General features: G+C 41.8%; 1 protein-coding gene across 4 annotated transcripts in view; it reads right to left on the reverse strand.

The window, feature by feature from the left end:
- MOGAT1 (monoacylglycerol O-acyltransferase 1) overlaps positions 1–19,946 on the reverse strand; it is a 43,880-nt gene that overhangs the window by 17,571 nt on the left and 6,363 nt on the right. For all 4 annotated transcript variants that reach the window (XR_003906455.1, XR_003906457.1, XR_003906456.1 and 1 more), the window contains exons 2-5: positions 10,518–10,696; positions 9,976–10,180; positions 5,036–5,210; positions 4,053–4,252 (exon numbers count right to left, since the gene is read on the reverse strand). Coding sequence is in view for 1 of the 4 variants with exons in the window: in XM_029933703.1 (XP_029789563.1) it covers positions 4,053–4,252; positions 5,036–5,210; positions 9,976–10,180; positions 10,518–10,696 (759 nt within the window). In the remaining 3 variants the exon portion in view is untranslated. The remainder of the gene's footprint in view (positions 1–4,052; positions 4,253–5,035; positions 5,211–9,975; positions 10,181–10,517; positions 10,697–19,946) is intronic.

The following is a 19,946-nucleotide window of genomic DNA, read 5'->3' on the forward strand; positions in this document are numbered from 1 at the left end:
TCTGAATTAGTATATTTGTATTTTAGGGGGATAAATCCCTAGTAGTACCATTTTTAATTTTTTTTTTGGCAGTTTTACACCATTATTTGACAATCAATAGTTAGGTCTCATTCACATTAACTGTGATTTTTGAAAGTGGGGACAGGTACACAGGTACCCAACCCGAAGGCCTGTTTGGTAGATCTTTGAACTGAGCGCCCTTGTTATGTTTTCTGGACGACCGCACCCAGATATGGCGTGGAACCCTCCTTACTCCTTTGGTTCGGCCGGCTCTGTCAAGCCTGGTATCATTGCGCACATCTGGACATCCCGTCTCCATCATGGCAAATTTCCCAATCTCTCCGAGTGCCCAAGGGGCATGCTTCTCGAAATCCACCCCAGGGATGAGCTTGGGAATGTTGGTGGTGTATACTTTGACCACTACCTCTTGATGGCAGAAAGGCACTGCCTCTTGCCACCCTTCTTAGCAGGAGCTGTTCTCTGGCTGTGGCTGGAAAAGCCCCACCTTTAACTTTTTGAGGAGCCTCCGCACTGGTTTCCAGAGTGCCTGCACCAGTTCGCATTCCCACCAACTGTACACACCCTCCCCGGCGCTTGCTGTTTCCTGCTGTGGTTTGGACTTTAGCCACTCTGACAGGTGTGAGGGGCCATCTCCTTGTGGTTTTGATTTGCATTTCCCTGACAGCGAGTGATGTTGAGCACCTTTTCAGGGGTCTGTTGGCCAGCTGTGTTTCTTCTTTGGGGAAATTGGTCTTTCTTCTGCCCGTTTTTTAACTGGATTGTTTTCTGGATGTTGAGTTGTAGAACTTCTTTATATATTCTGGAAACTAACCTTTCATCAGAGACTCATTTCAAATATCTTCTCCCATTCAGTAGGCTGTCTTTTAGTTTTATTGATTGCTTCCTTTGCTGTGCAGAAGCTAATATATGACATCTTCTTCACAAATTATTTCCACTAAATGACCCTCAGGAAAGAGTAAAGAGGGTTTTGATGGAGGATGCAGAGAAACCTAGTGGTTTAGGAAGGTGTGGTGTAAGAAATACACAGAGGCTAACTATGACCTGATGTTGGCACTTTGGGTTTAAGAGAACAGATTTCCTGGGGTACCTGATGGCTCAGTTAGGTAAGCCTCCAACTTTGGCTCAGGTCATGATATTGCCGATTCCGAGTTCAAGCCCCACATGGGCTCTGTGCTGACAGCTCAGAGCCTGGAGACTGTTTCGGATTTTGTGTCTCCCTCTTGGTCTCTGCCCTGCCCCCACTTGTGCTCTCTCTCTCTCTCTCTCTCAAAAAAAAAAAACCCAAACACTAAAAAAGTTTTTTTAATGGGAACATATTTCTAAAAGGATTTAATTAGTAGGATATTAACAGACAAAAGCCTTGCAGAGTTAATGATTTCTAACACTAGTGAGAACTATTAACACTGAAATAAATGCTCTAACATCACTGAGGAAGTGAGGTCCCACAGATGTGTGGAGACTGGAGGATGGATAGTCTGAGCATCTCCAGACAGCTACGAGTGAGAGAATTAAAGATGAAGAGAGGATTTAGGATGAACTAAACTAATATTTACTGAGTTTTTATGATGTGAGGTAGAGAGAAGTTCACAAACTTTTTTAAAAAAAGTTTATTTTTGAGAGAGAGCGAGCGAGTGCACATGAGCAGAGGGCAGACAGTGAGGGAGACACAGAATTGTAAGCAGGCTCCAGGCTCTCACAAATGGTGTGACCACGGCCTAAGCCAAAGTTGAATGCTTAGCTGAGACACCCAGGTACTCCATTTAAAATAAAAATATTTTTTAAACACAAACTCTTAATTAACTTACTGGTCTGGAAGCTACCTGACCTGCCTGGGAGGTGTCAGGGAGTCAGAAAAGAAACACCTCTGGGTTTGAAGTGCGTTGATTTAAAATAGAAAGGAACAGGGTTCCTCAGTGGCTTACTCGGTTGAGTGTCCGACTTCGGCTCAGGTCATGATCTCATGGATAGTGAGTTCAAGCGGGGTCTGCACTGACAGCTCAGAGCCTGGAGCCTGCTTCAGATTCTATGTCTCCCTCTCTATCCCTTCCTCATTCATGTTCTGTCTCTCTTTCAAAAATAAACATTAAAAAAACTTTTTTTAATAGAAAGAAACACAGTAACTTAGGTTTCTGTTGTGAATATCACGTTGCAATCGATTGATACATAGCTTTGCTTTTGTTTAAGGAATTGTCAATATCCTATCCTCACTTGTGTTATTTCAAATAGAAGTCCTACATGCACATCATCTGTGTGAGTCTGGTTCACCCAAATGAGGCTGCTCTCAATCATCTGGCTGCTGCTAAACTCAATCTCAGTGCAGCTGAGACTTTATGTAAAATGTGCATTTTCTCAGCCTGGTTTTTAAAAGGCTTCAAATAGCAGGATACTGAGATGCTAGAGACTAGATATGGTATTTCCGATGTAATCATTTGGGAGGTCAGCAGAAAGATGGACTGAAGCAATCTCCCCTTATTCTCAGTCTTAAAGAGAAGCACATTAGACAGGCTTGAGTGAAAACCAGAGCTCTAGTTTTCTAGTCTTAACAATGAGTTTGGACCTGGTCGTTTCTATTTGGCCCCCGAATTATTTGTCAGCAGACTTATAACTATGCTGTGTCAAGTGATAACCACTTAAAACTAAAATTTAACCCCACCTGGTGATAACTATAAATCATTTAATTCAATGACATATACTTGGCTTTTAACATTGGCAACTTATTTCATGTGTGTACAAGTTACACTAAAACTTTTAGTTCCTAAAAATCATGTCTTTCCATTTTCCTCCTATCCCCCAAAATGCCAACTATAGTACTTTGCACATAAGGGACCAAAACCCGTGTCAGGACTTAGAAAAATCATGCTCTAAAAGATGTTGATTACCTGCTTAAAAATAGATATACATAATGCCAAAGAATTGTAACCAGCTTATCTTGGAAAAACGCAATTGCAAACTTATCTCTGTGTTTCCATTATGGTAACTAATCAACAGCCTGTTAACATTCCATTTGAGTTAAATACACATTTAAAAATAGTGTCATGTGACTGCACGTGAACTGCAATGCCCTCAGAAACTGAAAGTAAGTAGTAAAATCCCATTCTAAGGAAACAGACCTAAAAATATCTTGAATGTCATCTAATGGACTATCTATGGTGAAAGGATACAGTTTGGTGAACTGTGCTATTTGTGCCTGGCTCTGCACTTTATCCCGCTGGGAGGTCCAGGTCCCTTTCGATGGGAAGAGCTAACTGTTCTGCTCCTCAGTCTTTCTGTCAATATGGTCTGTCACCCTCCTCCCCCATCTCAAGTGCCCCCAATATACAACTTCTTAAAAATAAAATCAGTCTATATTAGAATACATATAACTAGAGTGAGCAGCCTCCCAAAATTGCTTTTGCTACAGAAACCGATGCCTATGTGAACTGAACGTGATGAAGACATTCACTACAATGAAATATGCTTATATTTAATAGACTCTGACAAAATGCATTCATCAAAGAACTGCTATGTTACAATCTGCTTGAACAGAGAAACAGATTCATATAGAGTACTAGACACTTTATGTCTATGGGCACCTGGGTGGCTCAGTCGGCTAAGCATCTGGCTTTTGATTTTGTCTCAGATCATGATCTCACGGCTCATAGGTTTGAGCCCTGCATCAGACTCTGCGCTGGCAATGCAACGTCTGCTTGGGATTCTCTCTCTCCCTCTCTCTGCCCCTAGCCTGGTCTCTCTCTCAAAAATAAACAAATAAACTTAAAAAAAGAAACTCTATGTCTAAATTGGATTCTCCCTGTAGTTCAATAGCAGTATTGTTGAAAGTTATCAACTCCCAAATGGAAAATACAGTCATTTCTTAGCTAAAGACATATCATAAATAAAGCACAAATTAACATTTAGAAGATTCTTTAGGAAGCTCTTCCTCGAAGCCACTTTCTCTTGCATTAGCACCACAATCAATAACAGCAACATTGCTCAAAGTAAGGTAATACTTTTACTTATTCTAACAAGCCTTTGGTCCTTGATGTACATACCAACAGTGTGGATGGGTTTCCTGTATGGCATCAGGCCGAAATTGTACTGAAAAATCCCTCTGGCATGGAAAAGAGGCAAAGCAAACCCCATGATCTTCTGTAGCTTCTCTTGCACAGTTCGAAGCCAGGAGCCTTCAGGGTTGCTAACTTGCTTAAATAGCTCATTTTCTCCAAAAGAAAACACTGGTACCAAGGAGGCGCTACAAATAACAAAGGAAAGAGGATGAATTTCCAGTAGAAAGGATTGAAGTGTTTTATTCTGGCTGGCTGGCTTTGGCAACATATTCCTAACAATTTTTCAATGTTCCTCTGCCTCCTGATCCTGCTACTTTCATGAAATTTACACTTGAAATCCTTTGAGAAGGTACTTCTGCAGCCTAGCAATCTATGCAAGTTTATTCAATAGCCATTCAAGGCTCCAGGAAGCTTCTTTTCCACCTATAGTTTGGGCCATGGTTCATTTGTTCATTTGACTGGAAGTTGACACTATGAATATAAAATTTTGTACTTTTGGGATGCCTGGGTGGCTCAGTCGGTTCAGCATCCGACTTCGGTTCAGGTCACGATCTCGTGGTTCACGAGATCGAGTCCTGCATCAGGCTCTGTGCTGATGGCTCAGAGCCTGGAGCCTGCTTCAGATTTTGTGTCTCCTTCTCTCTCGCTGCTCCTCCCCCACTCATGCTCTGTCTCTGTCTCTCAAAAATAAATAAACGTGAAAAAAAAATTTATTTAATTGTATTTGATTTTGTGCTTTTTTGTTTGCTTCGCTGTTAAAGGTGAGTTTCGTTGCTGGACGCCACGGCGTTGAACCGCCTTACTGGGAAGGTTGTATTCCGTTCCCCATGAACATCCATATCTGCTTTGATTGTCAGGTCAACTAAGAGGAGGTCTGTCTTTAAGGACAAGAAAAATGACTTTATTTCTTTGTGTTCACTTAATAATGTCCTAACTTCTCGGATCCAGGTACCTGAGAAGCTACTTACCCGTGGGTCAAAGCAATTTTAACAAATCCTTTCCGCTGGCGGATAAACAGAGTGAATTTTCCAGGATGGGCATCCAGTGATTCTTCTGCGCCCCCAAGAACAATGACTGAAATGTTTCCACCTCCCTCCTTGCTCAGCACATGGGACACACTTTTCTTAGAAACTGAGACTGGCCCTTAGTGAATAAAACAAAAAGGGTAAGTACTTATTGTGTTTGGCGTAAGTATTTATTGTCTTTTTAATATTAAAAGCATTTTTATCCTGATATTCTATGGCATCAGTGAACACTTAATGAAACTCCCTACCCTGCTTACATTTGGAACATCTTGGAGTTTATAAATTTCTCATAGCCAGGTCTTTGGTAGTGTAGATCCCATTAATAAGATCCAACATTTTGGCAGGTGATGGGTTGGGTCTTTAAAACGTCACTTGTTACTGGGACGCCTGGGTGGCTCAGTCAGTTAAGCGTCCAAATTCAGCTCAGGTCATGATTGTACTGTTTGTGGGTTTGAGCCCTACAGGGAGCTCTGTGCTGACAGCTCAGAGCCTGGAGACTGCTTTGGATTCTGTGTCTCCTTCGCTCTCTGCCCCTCCCCCACTCACACTCTTTCTCTCAAAAACAAATAAACATAAAAAATAAAATAAAAAATAAAACATCACTTGTTATTAAATGTACCACTTATTTGGGTAGGTTGTGCACTGCTCAACTCTATGGACTCTATTCATGTTGTATTATAAATGAAAAGGCCCTCTGCAGTTGTTCAGTGTCCAACCTATATGGCTGTATTTAGTGGCCTTGATCAGTCCTCTGGTGAATCCTGGCTCAGAACCAAAAAGCATATCCTTAAGAGGCTGCAAAGGATCAACTGAACACACAAAGGCCTGTTTCCAGATATTCTATATGGACTCCTGTTTCCCAAACCTACATGTATAATATAAATGGTTTTATAAGTTCAGACATTTGGGGCACCTGGGTGGCTCAGTCAGTTAAGCATCGACTTCGACTCAGGTCATGATCTCACAGTTCATGGGTTTGAGCCCCGTATTGGACTCTGTGCTGACAGCTCAGAGCCTGGAGCCTGCTTCAGATTCTGTGTCTCCCTCTCTCTGCCCCTTCCCTGCTCATGCTCGCTCGCTCTCTCTCTCTCTCTCTCAAAAATAAATAAACAACAACAAAAAAAGTTCAGACATTTAACAAATAAACCAGATCTTTACATGGTTCCAAAATGCCTAGTCTGACTTTGGTAAACTGTTTATTTAAGACCGTGACGTAATTGTTCAGTCTTTGTACCAGGCTTTCCCACGTAAAAATAACTTTAAAGATTCCTTTTCAGATTTTGAATGCAGCATGTACTCTTGAGGAAAATATCATGGACTCTTACAGGAAAACAAAAAAAGATGAAAACAAGCCATTCATGACCTGCATTTCAGCGATAATTCCTTCCTAATGTCTTATTGTTTCCTTCCATTCTTGGCTTTATCCATTGTTTTTAGTCATAAAAGAATATGCCAGACACGTTTTATTAAGACACAACACACCTCATCTGTCAAAGTAAAATTAAATGCTTTATTTTACTGTGAGTTCCTATTTCTGGGTGAACATAAAGTAATGCTGGATTCTGAATGACCATTTTCGTAAGAAAAGAGGCAGGAGCCTGGGTGGCTCCATCAGGTAAGGGTCCAACTCTTGATTCAGCTCAGATCGTGATCTTGCGGTTGTGAGATGGAGCCCCTACGGGGCTCTGTGCTGAGTGCGGAGCCTGCTTGGGATTCTCCCTTCCCCTCTGTCCCCCTCCCCCACTCATGCTCGCTCGTTCTCTCAAATTAAATACACATATAAAAAAAGAGAGATTGAGAAGAGGCAGAGCGTGGTGGGTTAGAGGGTAGAGAACCTGAGCCTCAATAGGTTTGAGGTTCCACTGAGATCAAGGCATGGCCATTCTGCCCTACGCGCCCTGAGTGGGTGCTGGAGGCATCACGTCCATTGGAAAGAGGGCCTAGCAGGTTCCAGACACTGACTCTCCTCTGGGCACTTCTCAGTGGCCCTTCCCAGGCTCTCTTTCTAGGCTATCTGATAATATCAGCTACATGCTGTTATGTCTTAAGGCTCTAAGAACTGCATATTTGTATCCCTCCAAACTTCCTATGTTGAAACCCTAATCCCCAATGAATGGAATTAAGAAGTAGAGCCTTTGGAAAGAAATTAGGTCCTGAGAATGCAGCCCCAAGATGAGATCAGTGTTCTTATCAAAAGAGGGAAAGAGATAGGGTGCTCCGCCTTTCCATCACGGGAGGACAGAACAAGATGGCCGTCTGCAAGCCAGGAATGAGGCTCTCAGCAGACACCGGATCTGCCAGTGCCTTGATCTTGGACATCCAGCCTCCAGAACAGTGAACAATAAGCATCTATTAGTTAAGTCACCCAGTCTATGATATTTTATTATAGCAGGTTGATCTATGACAGGTTCCTTCATTGTCTCTAACACCTTCTAATGTTATCCACATACGTGGATTCAACTATCACTTACATGTGCTGAGTTCTCCCAAATGTGCCTCCTGGGACAGCTTCCTCCTTAGGCCCTACACCCACACTTCCAATGGCCCAATGGACAGTTCTACCTTGACAACTGAAAGACACTTCAGATTCCATGTTTCCAAACCCAACGCACTACAGTCTTTCTCAACGTTGTTCTTCTTGCAACATTGCCTCTCGAGGTGAACGGGACCATCATCTACTCTGTCACCCAAGTCAAAAGTATAGGCTCTTCGCATATATATCCCCCCATGTTGACTCATCACTCATTCCTTCATTCAAAACATGTATTGGGAGCCCACTACAAGTTAGACACTGCGCTAGATGCTGAGGAGATGATGACATATACAGTTGCTTGCTACCTTCACGAGCCTGAATCAATCAATACGTCCTGGTGAATCTATCAGCTGCTTTTCATATTGACCTCGTCCGTGTAGTACACAAGGCTATTCTGATCTGATCTCTGCTACTGCCCAGCCATAATGGGTCCACAGGGAGGAACATGAGTCTTGAAACATAGAATGTGCCCTGGCTGACACCTGATGAGTATAGATCCATGAAAATGGACCAAGAGGAACAGTTTGGAGGGGGGATTTAAGGGACTTACAGCGACAGAAATCTATTGGGTAAGAGCAAAACCGGCACTGGTCAGCAGAGGACCTCTGAAACCCTACTGGTTCTTTATTACCAGAGGTTCAGGACACATGTCTGTCTGTCTTTCATGCCTGGAGAGTTAGCCACCAAGGCAGGCACAGAGTAGAAAGGGTGTCCTAGGAAGCCAGTTCTAGGAAAAATGAAGAACTCTCTAAGCTTTAAGACAAGGACACCCTAAAGCTTCAAGTTTGGATATTTTTATTTAGCTTTTAGGGTATCTCAGGTTATAGCCAAAAGGAAAAGATCTCATAATGTCATAAGCCTGAGAAAACAGACAAGTTTAATCTCAAATGTCAGCTCTAGTAATGGCAGTGACTGTGAGAGCACTACATGGAGAAAGACGCTAGGTTGATTATATGTATCTGATATGGCCACGGAGAGGGGTGTATTGACACTTTTGTGCCATGAATTGTCACACCTCCTCTCAGTTACACTACTCAAATGTACTTATGGCTTGGAACCAGCAACTGTGCACTGTAAATATATTTCTGTGCTTTTTTTGCAATTTAAAAAATTTCCCTTTAATTTTTTTCCCTTTAATAAAACTAACCCAATCAGTGTCTTGAAAACAGGGTGGGTTTTTTTGGGGTTTTTTTTTTTTTTTTTTTGCCTTTACGGTGGTTTGGGGGGTTTGGTGCGCCCTCTAGAGGCCAGATACAGTGGTGGCCTAGACTGAACAGAGAGCCCAGGGCTATATGGATGAAGGTCCATACACAGAATCCGAAAACACAAGCCAGGGATCCTCATTCTCTGACGCTTAGTGACTTCCTATCAAATATAAGAGAGACTTGAAAAATTTCATTGCTTCCTAGCAATGAAAACCTGAAAAACCCTGGAAAATTCTATCTCTGAATATGCCACTTATTGATCCTAAAATTATAAATTCTCAAAAAGAGGCTATCCACTTTTCTTTATATCTAAGAAATGCAAGACAATAAAGTTAACCTACGCAATGACCATAAACATAAAGTTGTTTGTACGTTACTGCAGTGCGTGCTGAGCCAATAAGCTGGTCCAGTTAGAAAACCAAACAAACTGAACTCCTCAAATTAACGTGAGCGCTATTAACACAAGTTTAGCCTCTGGGCATGTTAATATAGTGTCTATAGCATTCCAGCTAGATTTTATTCTTGGAATTGGTAGAACTATGGTTTCATTCATCAAAAGTCTTCCACTAGTTCAGAAAAGCAGAGTAGAATGAACTCATTTCTGAGCCAAGTTATATTTAATCTGGGAAGAAAAGGGCAGATTAAGTATGCTTAGTTTACCTACTGCTGTTACTTTAAGCCGTATTGGAACACATTTTCCATCTCTAATGTTTACAAAAGCACGCAAAGTGCCTCTCCAAAGACGCCGTCTATCAATTGTTTGACCAAGGAGTCTTTCTTTCACATCTCAATACACAAAATGCACTCTTCAATTTGTTCTTCCGCTGAATTGACGTCTATTGAACTTTCCTATATTCCAAGCACTAGGCTAGACACTAGGTGTGTTAAAAACACACACACACACACACACACACACACACACACACACACACACAAAAAACAAAAAAACGACTCATTCTGTGTCTTCCCGGAATTTCCAGTCCAGTAGGGGAGGCAAGACTCACCCAAGCAGCATGTGAAGTGTCAGAAAGGGAGAAAGACACAGGGTTTTACTACAAAACTGTAAACCTGTGTTGGGGAGGGAACATTCTGTGTGGTCCTGCCACCCTAGAACACGGTAGAAACGGTGATCTGCCTTCACTTACCACTACTCATCAGATATTCTCGAAAGAGAGGACACCGGAACCAAAATGGGAGCACATGAAGATATGCAGTGAAGCGGGGAAACAGCTGTTCGAAGTCTGAATGACTCGTACAAAAATTTCCAAAGGCTCCGGCAACAAGTACTCCGTGGGGGTGAAACCCAAATATGTAGTTGTGACTTGGATCCAAATCCCAAGTTTTGATGAGCTACAGAATGTATTGAGATTAAAAAAAAAAAGTTCCCTGATTAGTTTCTAATAAGAAACAAACAAACAAAACCCCTCATGATTAGTTCCTATATTAAAAGGAAATGGGAGAATAGGACTCATGTAGTTCTCTGGGTTAGAGATATTTCCAAATTTTTCAACTGTTTCCTAAGCCCAGGGCCCCTTGCACACAGCCTTCTAGACCCCATTTAGTGATCTGGGCGGATCTCCTGGCTTTCTCCCTCTGAAAAGGGAAAAGCTTCATCTATTTGTGATGAAAACAAATTTCCATTCTTCTCCCAACTCAAAATAATACTACATAAAACAATTCTACTCACATGAATTGGAAAATAGTCCTTAAAATACCTCCAAACGGTCCAGCTTCTGACCCAGTTGGATCTCCTGCCCCCCTGTTCTGGGGTACGCCAGTCAAAGTAAAGCCATGTCATATAAGGGACATAGAGGAACCAATAGTTGTGTATGATCAGTATCACAATGATCCCAATGCACACCTGTGCTGTAAGAAAGGGAAAGACCTCAGGAGTCAGGGTCAGTTAGCATCCTCTCACTGTCCTGTATAAACACTGGCCCATGGCAGGGGGACTTAATACACACAGAGTGTGTTAAACTGAGCCTCATTTTGGGGTGCCTAGGTGGCTCAGTCAGTTCAGTGTCCAACTCTTGATTTGGGCTCAGGTCATGATCCCAGGGTCATGGGGTCGAGCCCTACATCAGGCTCTGCACTGATTCTCTCTTCTTCTGCCCCTTTCCCCTGCTCTCTAAAAGACAAAAACAAAAAATAAAACACACACAAAAAAATTGAGCCTCAGTTCAGATGAGGTAATATAACAAGACGGCAAATGATAGATTATTAGTTAACATTTATTGGATGTTTATTATATGCCAAGTATTGTCCTAGGTACTCTGCCAAAATATTTTCATTTAATACTTATATAGCTACAGTATCAATGAAATGGCTAGAATATGCTTAATGTCCTTTTCATAGAAAACAGAGGTGTAACAGGTTAAAGGAACTGCCCAAGTCCCACAGAATGGAAGTGGTTGATCTAAATTCACAGCCCACTTTTGGGGGGCCTGGGTGGCTCGGTCGGCTAAGTGTCCGACTTCAGCTCAGGTCATCACCTCACGATTTGTGGGTTCGAGCCCCATGTCGGGCTCTGTGCTGACAGCTCTGAGACTGGACCCTGCTTCCGATTCTGTGTCTCCCTCTTTCTCTGCCCCTCCCCGCTCAAAGTCTTTATCTCGTCTTTATCTCTCTCAGAAAATAAACAAGCATTAAATAAAAAAAATAATTCACAGTCCACTCTCAAAGTCCATGGTCTACACCGCCTCCTTGACATGATAAATGGAAGAATCACTGCTGAAAGGATGCCGAAGAGTTCCTGATACAGGTGTTTACCCTGCTGAGCAGCCACTATTTGTGCGCCCACAGAGAACATGCTAGCAACAAACTGTTTTTAGGAATTCTATTGCCAGAGACAGAGATAGCATAGGAGGACGACCTCTTGACATCTTAGTTTACCTATCACCACTTGCAACATTTCCCAATGACAAAGCAAAATCCAGATGGCTTGTTTACACACTTCAGGACATAGCTTCAAAATATGTGAACCAAGAACAGACAAAACTCGACCTAGGCAGTGGTGACAAGAATGTTTGTCTTAAATACATTAAGCTAAGATAGACATTTTCTTTTTACGTGCATGCTATCATACTAAAAAATATTTATAGCAAGAGAAATATATTAATGAGAAAGGGAGGGAGGAGCATAATGTCATAAAACTTGACACAATAAATGGTGTTCCCATGACTTTAAGAGGTACCCTTGCCTCTCTCTCTTGTTATGTGCTATTCTCTTCTTCATCCTAGAGCTGACTTCAGTCCTCCAAACTCTTGAATACTCTCTACCAGCTCTGTTACAGTTTTGTTCCCAAACGATCCATCTCAGATCTGATTAACAGCACCCTGACCTATGACAGTTTTGTAGATACATTTTTTGTGTGTGTGCTAAAAACAGAATATTTCTATTTCTGGAGATATATAAATCCATACATCCCCCAGCACAGATTTAAGCTAAAATCAGAACAGACACCAGGAAGAGGAATGACCTGCTTTTTCCAGGGTAAGTCTGTTTACAAAAAGGTGCACGAAAGGTTAAGGAAGTGTGTGTCCTCCAGCCCTCTGTGGGGTGTTCTGTCGTGTTTTGGAACAGCCAGAGAAGTTTCCATGATGCCAGAGGCACAGCCTACGGGTGTCCTCTGCTCTCCCTTCCTACCGGTATCATTTCATCTTGTTCCACCTGCTTGCCCCTACCCAGGTCTGGGTGCGACAATTTACCACTGTTGGTTAATCTTCTCTTTACGTTACTAAGATGCACAAAAAATGTGTAAGAAAACTTAGGTAGATCTCATTACTCTGTGCTAAGCTAGATCGGGTGAGCTAAGACAGAGCAGGGAAGGGAGAGAACAGTTAATGAAGGGTGACCATCTCCCACAGGCAAGGTCATTTTCTCCTCCTCACAACCCTCAAGGTACATATTACCGTACCCATTTTGCAGTGGTGGAAACTGAGGCTCAGGGATTTTGAGGATCCAAAGGATTTGAACCTGGATCTGCCTAATTCTTCAACCCACACACCGTTTTCTTGTTTTTAACAAAACCAAACTATTCCTAGCTAATGGCAATGGCACCATAAACTTATAAGTGCTTATTACAAGCACATAAGCAGGTGTGTAAGCATAAAAAAATCAGGCAAATGGGAGGTTCCATTTTCCTTAGTATAATGATGGAGAAACTGAGACCAAAAGCATACTAACTGACTTTGACCCACAGACGGAGTCAAGAGCAGATCCAGAACCAAAATCATCCAGCTACTAATTCAGTGTTTCACTAACCCAACCACATACGCACTAATTGAGTAGATATTGCGTACCTCTTTGACAGCCGTTCTGCATGTAGGATGGTTAAGACATGGATCTGGAGGGGAGCCTGGGTGGCTCAGTCGGTTAAGCATCTGGCTTCGGTTCAGGTCATGATCTTGCAGTTTGGGGGTTCGAGCCCCACGTCAGGCTCTGTGCTGATCGCTAGCTCAGAGCCTGGAGCCTGCTTCTGATTCTGTGTCTCCCTCTCTCTCTCTGACCCTCCCCTGCTCACGCTGTCTCTCTCTCTCTCTCTCAAAAATAAATAAAACATTTTTTAAAAAATTAAAAGACATGGATCTGGAATCTGACTGCTTATGTTGGAATCTGCCATCGACTCGCTGCTGAACGCGGGGCAAAGTTCTTTTATGTCTGGAGCCTCAATCCCTTTGCCTGTGATTTGGGCCCGTAATATGGCCTGCCTCCACGGACTGTGGAAAAGGAAACGCAGAGGCCACCGCACCTGGCACCAAGCTAGCACTCGACAATGGCAGCCATCATTATGGTAACTGTGTTTACTGTTACACGTTTGGAGAGCGCGAAAAGTCAAAGCAGATAAAATATCGCCATATTCCTATCACTCCACAAGAAGTACTGTTAACATTTTTCCTTGTGGTCTTTCTTGCTCCTATGAACAGGTTATGTTTCCTAAATGTGGCTGATCACATTTTTTTTAATGTTTATTTATTTTTTTGAGAGACAGACAGAGACAGCATGATCAGGGGAGGGTCAGAGAGAGAGGGAGACACAGAATCGGAAGCAGGCTCCAGGCTCTGAGCTAGCTGTCAGCACAGAACCTGACGCGGGGCTCGAACCCTCGAACGTGAGATCATGACCTGAGCCGAAGCTGGACACTCAACCGACTGAGCCACCCAGGCGCCCCCACATTTTTTCAATTTCTGTATTTTATCTCTTATGATTATCTCACGTTAGCTATTTTATAACATCAATCTGGTCCTAAAACCTTCTCCATAAATATTTTTGAGAACTGGTTAATATTCCAGCGAATAGCAATACCATGTCCACCACTCTTCCCTTTTTAAAAATGTGGACTTCTAACAAATTTTCTCTATAAACATAATCTTGCATAACATTTCCGCACATTTTAACTGACTTCCATAGGACAGTTAGAAAAACACTGCATCGCTGAGCAGAAACGCCTCTGTCACTTGATACACTTTGATACCTTAGTATCCAAAGGAGCTGTCCTAATTTAAACCCCCCACCCACACATGGCATGCATTCTTTAATATTTCATGTCATAAACAGCCCCAAAATAGCTTTTTAAATCCCATGATCCTAAATGGGATCAGAAGAAGAAAACACTAAAACAACTAGGTGACCGGATCACCTCTATTTTCTATTTTTATCTCCTGCAGCATTCCAAGGTAACATGATTCTTCTGAATTGGAGGTCAAAGAGAAAAGATACAAAAGTCTACTCCAATACACGGTGCCGTTCTCAAAACTAGGTTGATACCTCTTAAAACTGTCTTGATCCACATTCCACATTGCACAGGAGGCCTGACCTCCAGTTGCTTTGACTGGGGTGTGTGCTGGACGAAAAACCACGAGCCAGTGTCATTCATTCATACTCTATTATGATTTCATTCCCACAGATTCTACTTCCTCATTCTACTTACTCTACTTCCTCATTCATCATTAAGAAGCTGCCTTCCCTTCTTTTTTAATTGAGGTGAAATACACATTAATATAAATCAACCCTTTTAAAGAAATCAATCCGGTGGCACTTAGTACATTCACGATGTTGTCCATCGAGTTGTAAAATACTTAGATCACTCGAAAATAAAACCCTGAACCCACCAGGCAGTTATTCGTCATTTCCTTCTCCTCTGCCACCGGCAACCACCAATCTGTATTCCGTTTCTCTGGATTTACCTGCTCTAGATGTCTCATAAAAATGGAAGGATCCAATATGTAACCTTCTCTAGTCTTTCACTTAACATCAAAGTTTTGTGGTTCATCCACCTTGAAGCATGTATCAGGACTTCATCCCTTTTCAGGACTGAATAATATTCCCATATATAGGGCTATATCATAATTTGTTTATCCATTCATCTGTTCAACATTCATCATTCAATGGCTAAAATTAACAACTCAGCCAACAACAGATGTTGGCGAGGATGCAGAGAAAGAGGAGCCCTTTTGCACTGCTGGTAGGAATGCAAACCAGTTGCAGACACTCTGGAAAACAGGATGGAGGTTTCTCAAAAAATTAAAAATAGAACTACCCTTTGACCCAGTATTTGCACTACTAGGTATTTATCCAAGGGATACAGATGTGCTGTTTCAAAGGAGCACATGCACCCCAATGTTTATAGCAGCACTATCGACAATAGCCAAAGTATGGAAAGAGCCCAAATGTCCATCAACAGATGAATGGATAAAGATGACACGATACACACACACACACACACACACACACACACACACACACAATGGACTATTACTCAGTAATCAGAATGAATGAAATCTTGTCTTTGCAACAACATGGACAGAACTAGCTTATGCTACGTGAAATTAGTCAGTCAGAGAGACAAATATTATAGGACTTCACTCATGTGGAATTTAAGATACAAAACAGATGAACATAAGGGAAGGAAAACAAAAATAAAAACAGGGAGGGGGGACAAAACATAAGAGACTCTTAAATACAGAGAACAAACTGAGGGTTGCGGGAGGGGCGGGGGTGGGGGATGGGCTGAATGGGCAAGGGGCATTAAGAAAGACACTCGTTGGGATGAGCACTGGGTGTTATATGAGGGGGTGAATCACTAGATTCTGCTCCTGAAATCACTGTTGCACTAGATGCTAACTTATTTGGATGTACATTTGAAAAAAAAAAATAAATAAATTTTCTTCACTTCCTATAAAAAAAGAAATCAAGATAAATATATAGGATACAATGGCACATCGCAATCTAAATGAAAAAAAATCTAATAAATTTGTAGTAAGTGTAAAATTAAAAAAACATTCATCATTCAACATTTGGGTTGTTTCCACCTTTCGGCTACTGAGAAGAGTGCTGCAATGTCCTACCCACTTCAACGGGACTAAACGTCAAAATGTATGGCATTGTCATTAAATTTAACATCACCAATAAAGGGACAAAATGACATGATGCCTCTTGACGGGATTTCATGGGAACTATACCCATCATCTTTGTGGGGTTTTTGCCAAAAAAAAAAATGCTGAACCTGACTCCAATCAGAACAGAATTAATTAGGCAATCCCAGACTTTGGAACATTCTAGAAGGTAATTAGCAGGAGCTGTTTAGAAAATATCAATGTTATAAAAGATTGCAAATAAAAGGCATAGGAGGTGGTCTGGCTTTAAAAGCAACTTTGAAGGGACACCTGGGTGGCTCAGTCAGTTGAGCGCCTGACTTCAGCTCAGGTCATGATCTTGCAGTTCATGAGTTCAAGTCCTAAATCGGGTTCTCTGCTATTAGCACAGAGCCCGCTTTGAATCCTATCCCCCTCTCTCTGTCCCTCCCCCCACTTACACTCTCTCAAAAATGAATAAAATATTTAAAAAATAATTTAAAAAAATTTTAAAAGGTAAATTTGAAAGCAATTAAGGAAATTTGAGTATCAGCCCTCTATCACAGATTATTGTATCACTGACACATTTCTTGGGTATGATAACTGAATTGTGATTATGTAGAAAACCCTTGTTTTCAAGAGACACCTTCTACAGTATTGAGGATGAAGCGCCAGGACGTCTACAACTTAATTTCTTACTTTCAAATGGCTTAGCAGCAACAAAAATAACAGAGTGTGTGAGGAGAGGGAGGGAGAGAAGGAGGGGGAGAGGGAGGGAAGGAGAGAGAGAGACAGACGGTGCACGCCTATGTGGAAAAATGCTAAGGGCTGGTGAATCAAGATTTTAAAAAATGCTCACTGAACCATTCTTTCAGTACTTCTGTAGGCTTGAAAAACTCTAAAATGAAAAGGCGGGGCAAAGGTATGAAGCACACACAGAACTGATCATAGCAGGTTAAGCATTGCTGCCTGGCTGGGAATGTCCTCTCAGAGCAGGCCCAACATTTACAAGAAAGTCTTGCCCCCCAACCCCTCCCATGAAGAAGGAACACCGGAGTCAATGGCCTGCTTCCGGCTTCAAAGCTGCCTACAGGTTTCCTTAGCTTTGTAGAAAAGAAATGTACTAGCAAAATCAGGGACAAAACTACATTTTCTCCATGAACTGAAGATTTTTGGTGCAGAGTCTGGCAAGGCCTCCGCGTGGGGTGGGGGAGGGCCCTTGGGTGCTGACTTGGACCCGTGCCTTCTCTGCAGCATATAGCATGATCTTTCTCTGCTGCCCACCCCCCACTTGCTAACTCATGTGCTCACCTGGCTGTAGCAGTCAGTGAAATGGTGCTGGGCAAGGGGACCGTATAACGTCTAATCCAGCATAAATGCTCCAACGGTGGTAGCAGATTTGGAGAAGATAGTGAATCCTAAAAACGTGCTTTGCTGACAGGTACTTCTTCTAAGACCTGATGTACGTAAATTCCCTTCCGTTCTAGGTTTCACTTTATCAGTGTTTCAAAATTCAAGAAAGTGATATTTAGAAGATGGAAAAGTAACTGGTTAACGAAACATACAGAGAACACGAAAAGTCTGAAGAACAGTGAAGGTATACAGGAAACGCTCAGCAAGGGCTATTAGCCACCACCGACTGCCTGGGACTTTCGAAAACACCAATGTCACAGGGTTGGATCCAAAATGTTAGTTGATTTCTTCTCCAGTGCATATATTACTTTAGTAAAAATAAATTAGAGAAAAAAAAGGGAAACAGCAAGAGAAAACATGCCAAAATATTAACAGTGATTATCTCTGAGTGAGAACGTGGAGGCTCTTTTTCTAGGCTATTGAAAAGTTCTTAGACATTTTTCAATTTTTTTTAATTCTTTTTTTTTAATGTTTATTTTTGAGAGAGAAAGAGGCACAATGTGAGTGGGGGAGGGACAAAGAAAGGGGGAGACCCAGAATCCAAAGCAGGCTCCAGGCTCTGAGCTGTTAGCACAGAGCCTAATGCAGGGCTTGAATTTACGAGCCATAATATCATGACCTGAGCTGAAGTCGGATGTTCAATTGACTGAGCCACCCAGGCAATCCCAACATGTTTCAATTTTTCTAATAACTGATCTGAATTACCTTATAATCAAAAGTTGTTTATTATTATTATTTAGAGAGAGAGAGAGAGTGCATGAACAGGGGAGAGGGGCAGAAGAAGGGAGAGGCAGAGAGAGAATCTCAAATAGGCTCCATGCTGACCGAGTCCCAACATGGGACTCGATCCCAGAACCCTGGGATCATAACCTGAGCTGAAATCAAGAGTTGGATCCTCAACCAACTGAGCCACCCAGGCACCCCAAAAGAGTTTTTTAAAAGAAATAAAACAGCTCCACTAGGAAGACAACAAACTAAACAAACCTGCAAAACAAATCTACTTAAGTAACAATATTCTCATCTTGAATGTGACTCCATTAAATTTCCAGGAGCAAACAGCATCAGAGAAATATTATAAAATCTATTGAGGTTTTATTTACTTGGACTAAACAATGACCAATATTAAGAAATAACTGAAAATATTTCATTTGTATATGTAGCCTTCCTACTCGTATCTAAGAAGTTTTCATTTTTCCCCTATGGAGATTGTTTCTACACTTATTTTAACCATGTAGCAGAGGATGAAGAAAACGGAATTCAGAGTTCAGCACACACATTCTTTTCCTGTTCCTGAGGCACTGTATTTCAAAACACAATCATAGCCATCTGTTGATTAAAAGAAGGGAAGCATAACATTCTTCTGATTTTTAAAATTCTTATTTTAAGAGAGCTTACCCCCCAAGGTTTCTTAGGATATTACTAAGACACAAGTCTCAGACCACTCCTCCCACAGAACTTTGCAGCTCAGTATTCCTCAAATGTGGGTCTGCTCCCCAATGCTTTTAAAAAGTTTTATGGAGGGGCACCTGGGTGGCTCAGTCGGTTCAGCATCCGACTTCAACTCTGGTCATGATCTCACAGTTCATGAGTTTGAGCCCCATGTCAGGCTCTATGCTGACAGCTCAGGGCCTGGAGCCTTTCTTCAGATTCTGTGTCTCCCTCTCTCTCTGACTCTCCCCTGCTCGTGTTGTCTCTCTCTGTCTCTCAAAATAAATAAAAAACATTAAAAAAAATTTTTTTAAGTTTTATGGAGAAAAAAACCAATTTTCTTGCTTGAAAGTAAATTCAGGGGTGCCTGGGTGGCTCAGTCCGTTCAGTGGCCAACTATGGCTCGGGTTGTTATCTCAAAGTCCATGAGTTTGAGCCCCCATTGGGCTCTCTGCTGACTGCTCAGAGCTCAGAGCCTGGAGCCTGCTTCGGATTCTGTGTCTCCTCCCGCCCCCGACTTTATCTCTCAAAACTGAATAAATGTTAAAAAAAAATTGTTTTAAGTAAATTCATTATTGGACCTACTTCCTCACCTAATGAAGGCAAATTACTAGGATCCAGGTCAGCTAGTCCCATGTTCTTAATATTTCTGAAATGTTAACAAGCTGAAGGACAAAATAAACAACTACTTTGTATAGCTACAAACTGAAAACTACAATAAAAGAGAGACATAACTAAATATGACATGTGGGTTCCTTTGCTATTAAGGACTTTGGTGGGGCAGTTACTGAAATGTGAATGGGGTCCATGTATGGGTTAGATCATTGAACTGCATCACTGTTAATTTTTCTCATTTGGATAATTGTACTGTGGTTATGTAAGAGAATGTCCTTGGTTTTAGGAAATGTGTGCCTTGGGGCACC

The sequence above is a fragment of the Suricata suricatta genome, chromosome 3 (assembly GCF_006229205.1).
Source record: "Suricata suricatta isolate VVHF042 chromosome 3, meerkat_22Aug2017_6uvM2_HiC, whole genome shotgun sequence".
NCBI lineage: Eukaryota > Metazoa > Chordata > Mammalia > Carnivora > Herpestidae > Suricata > Suricata suricatta.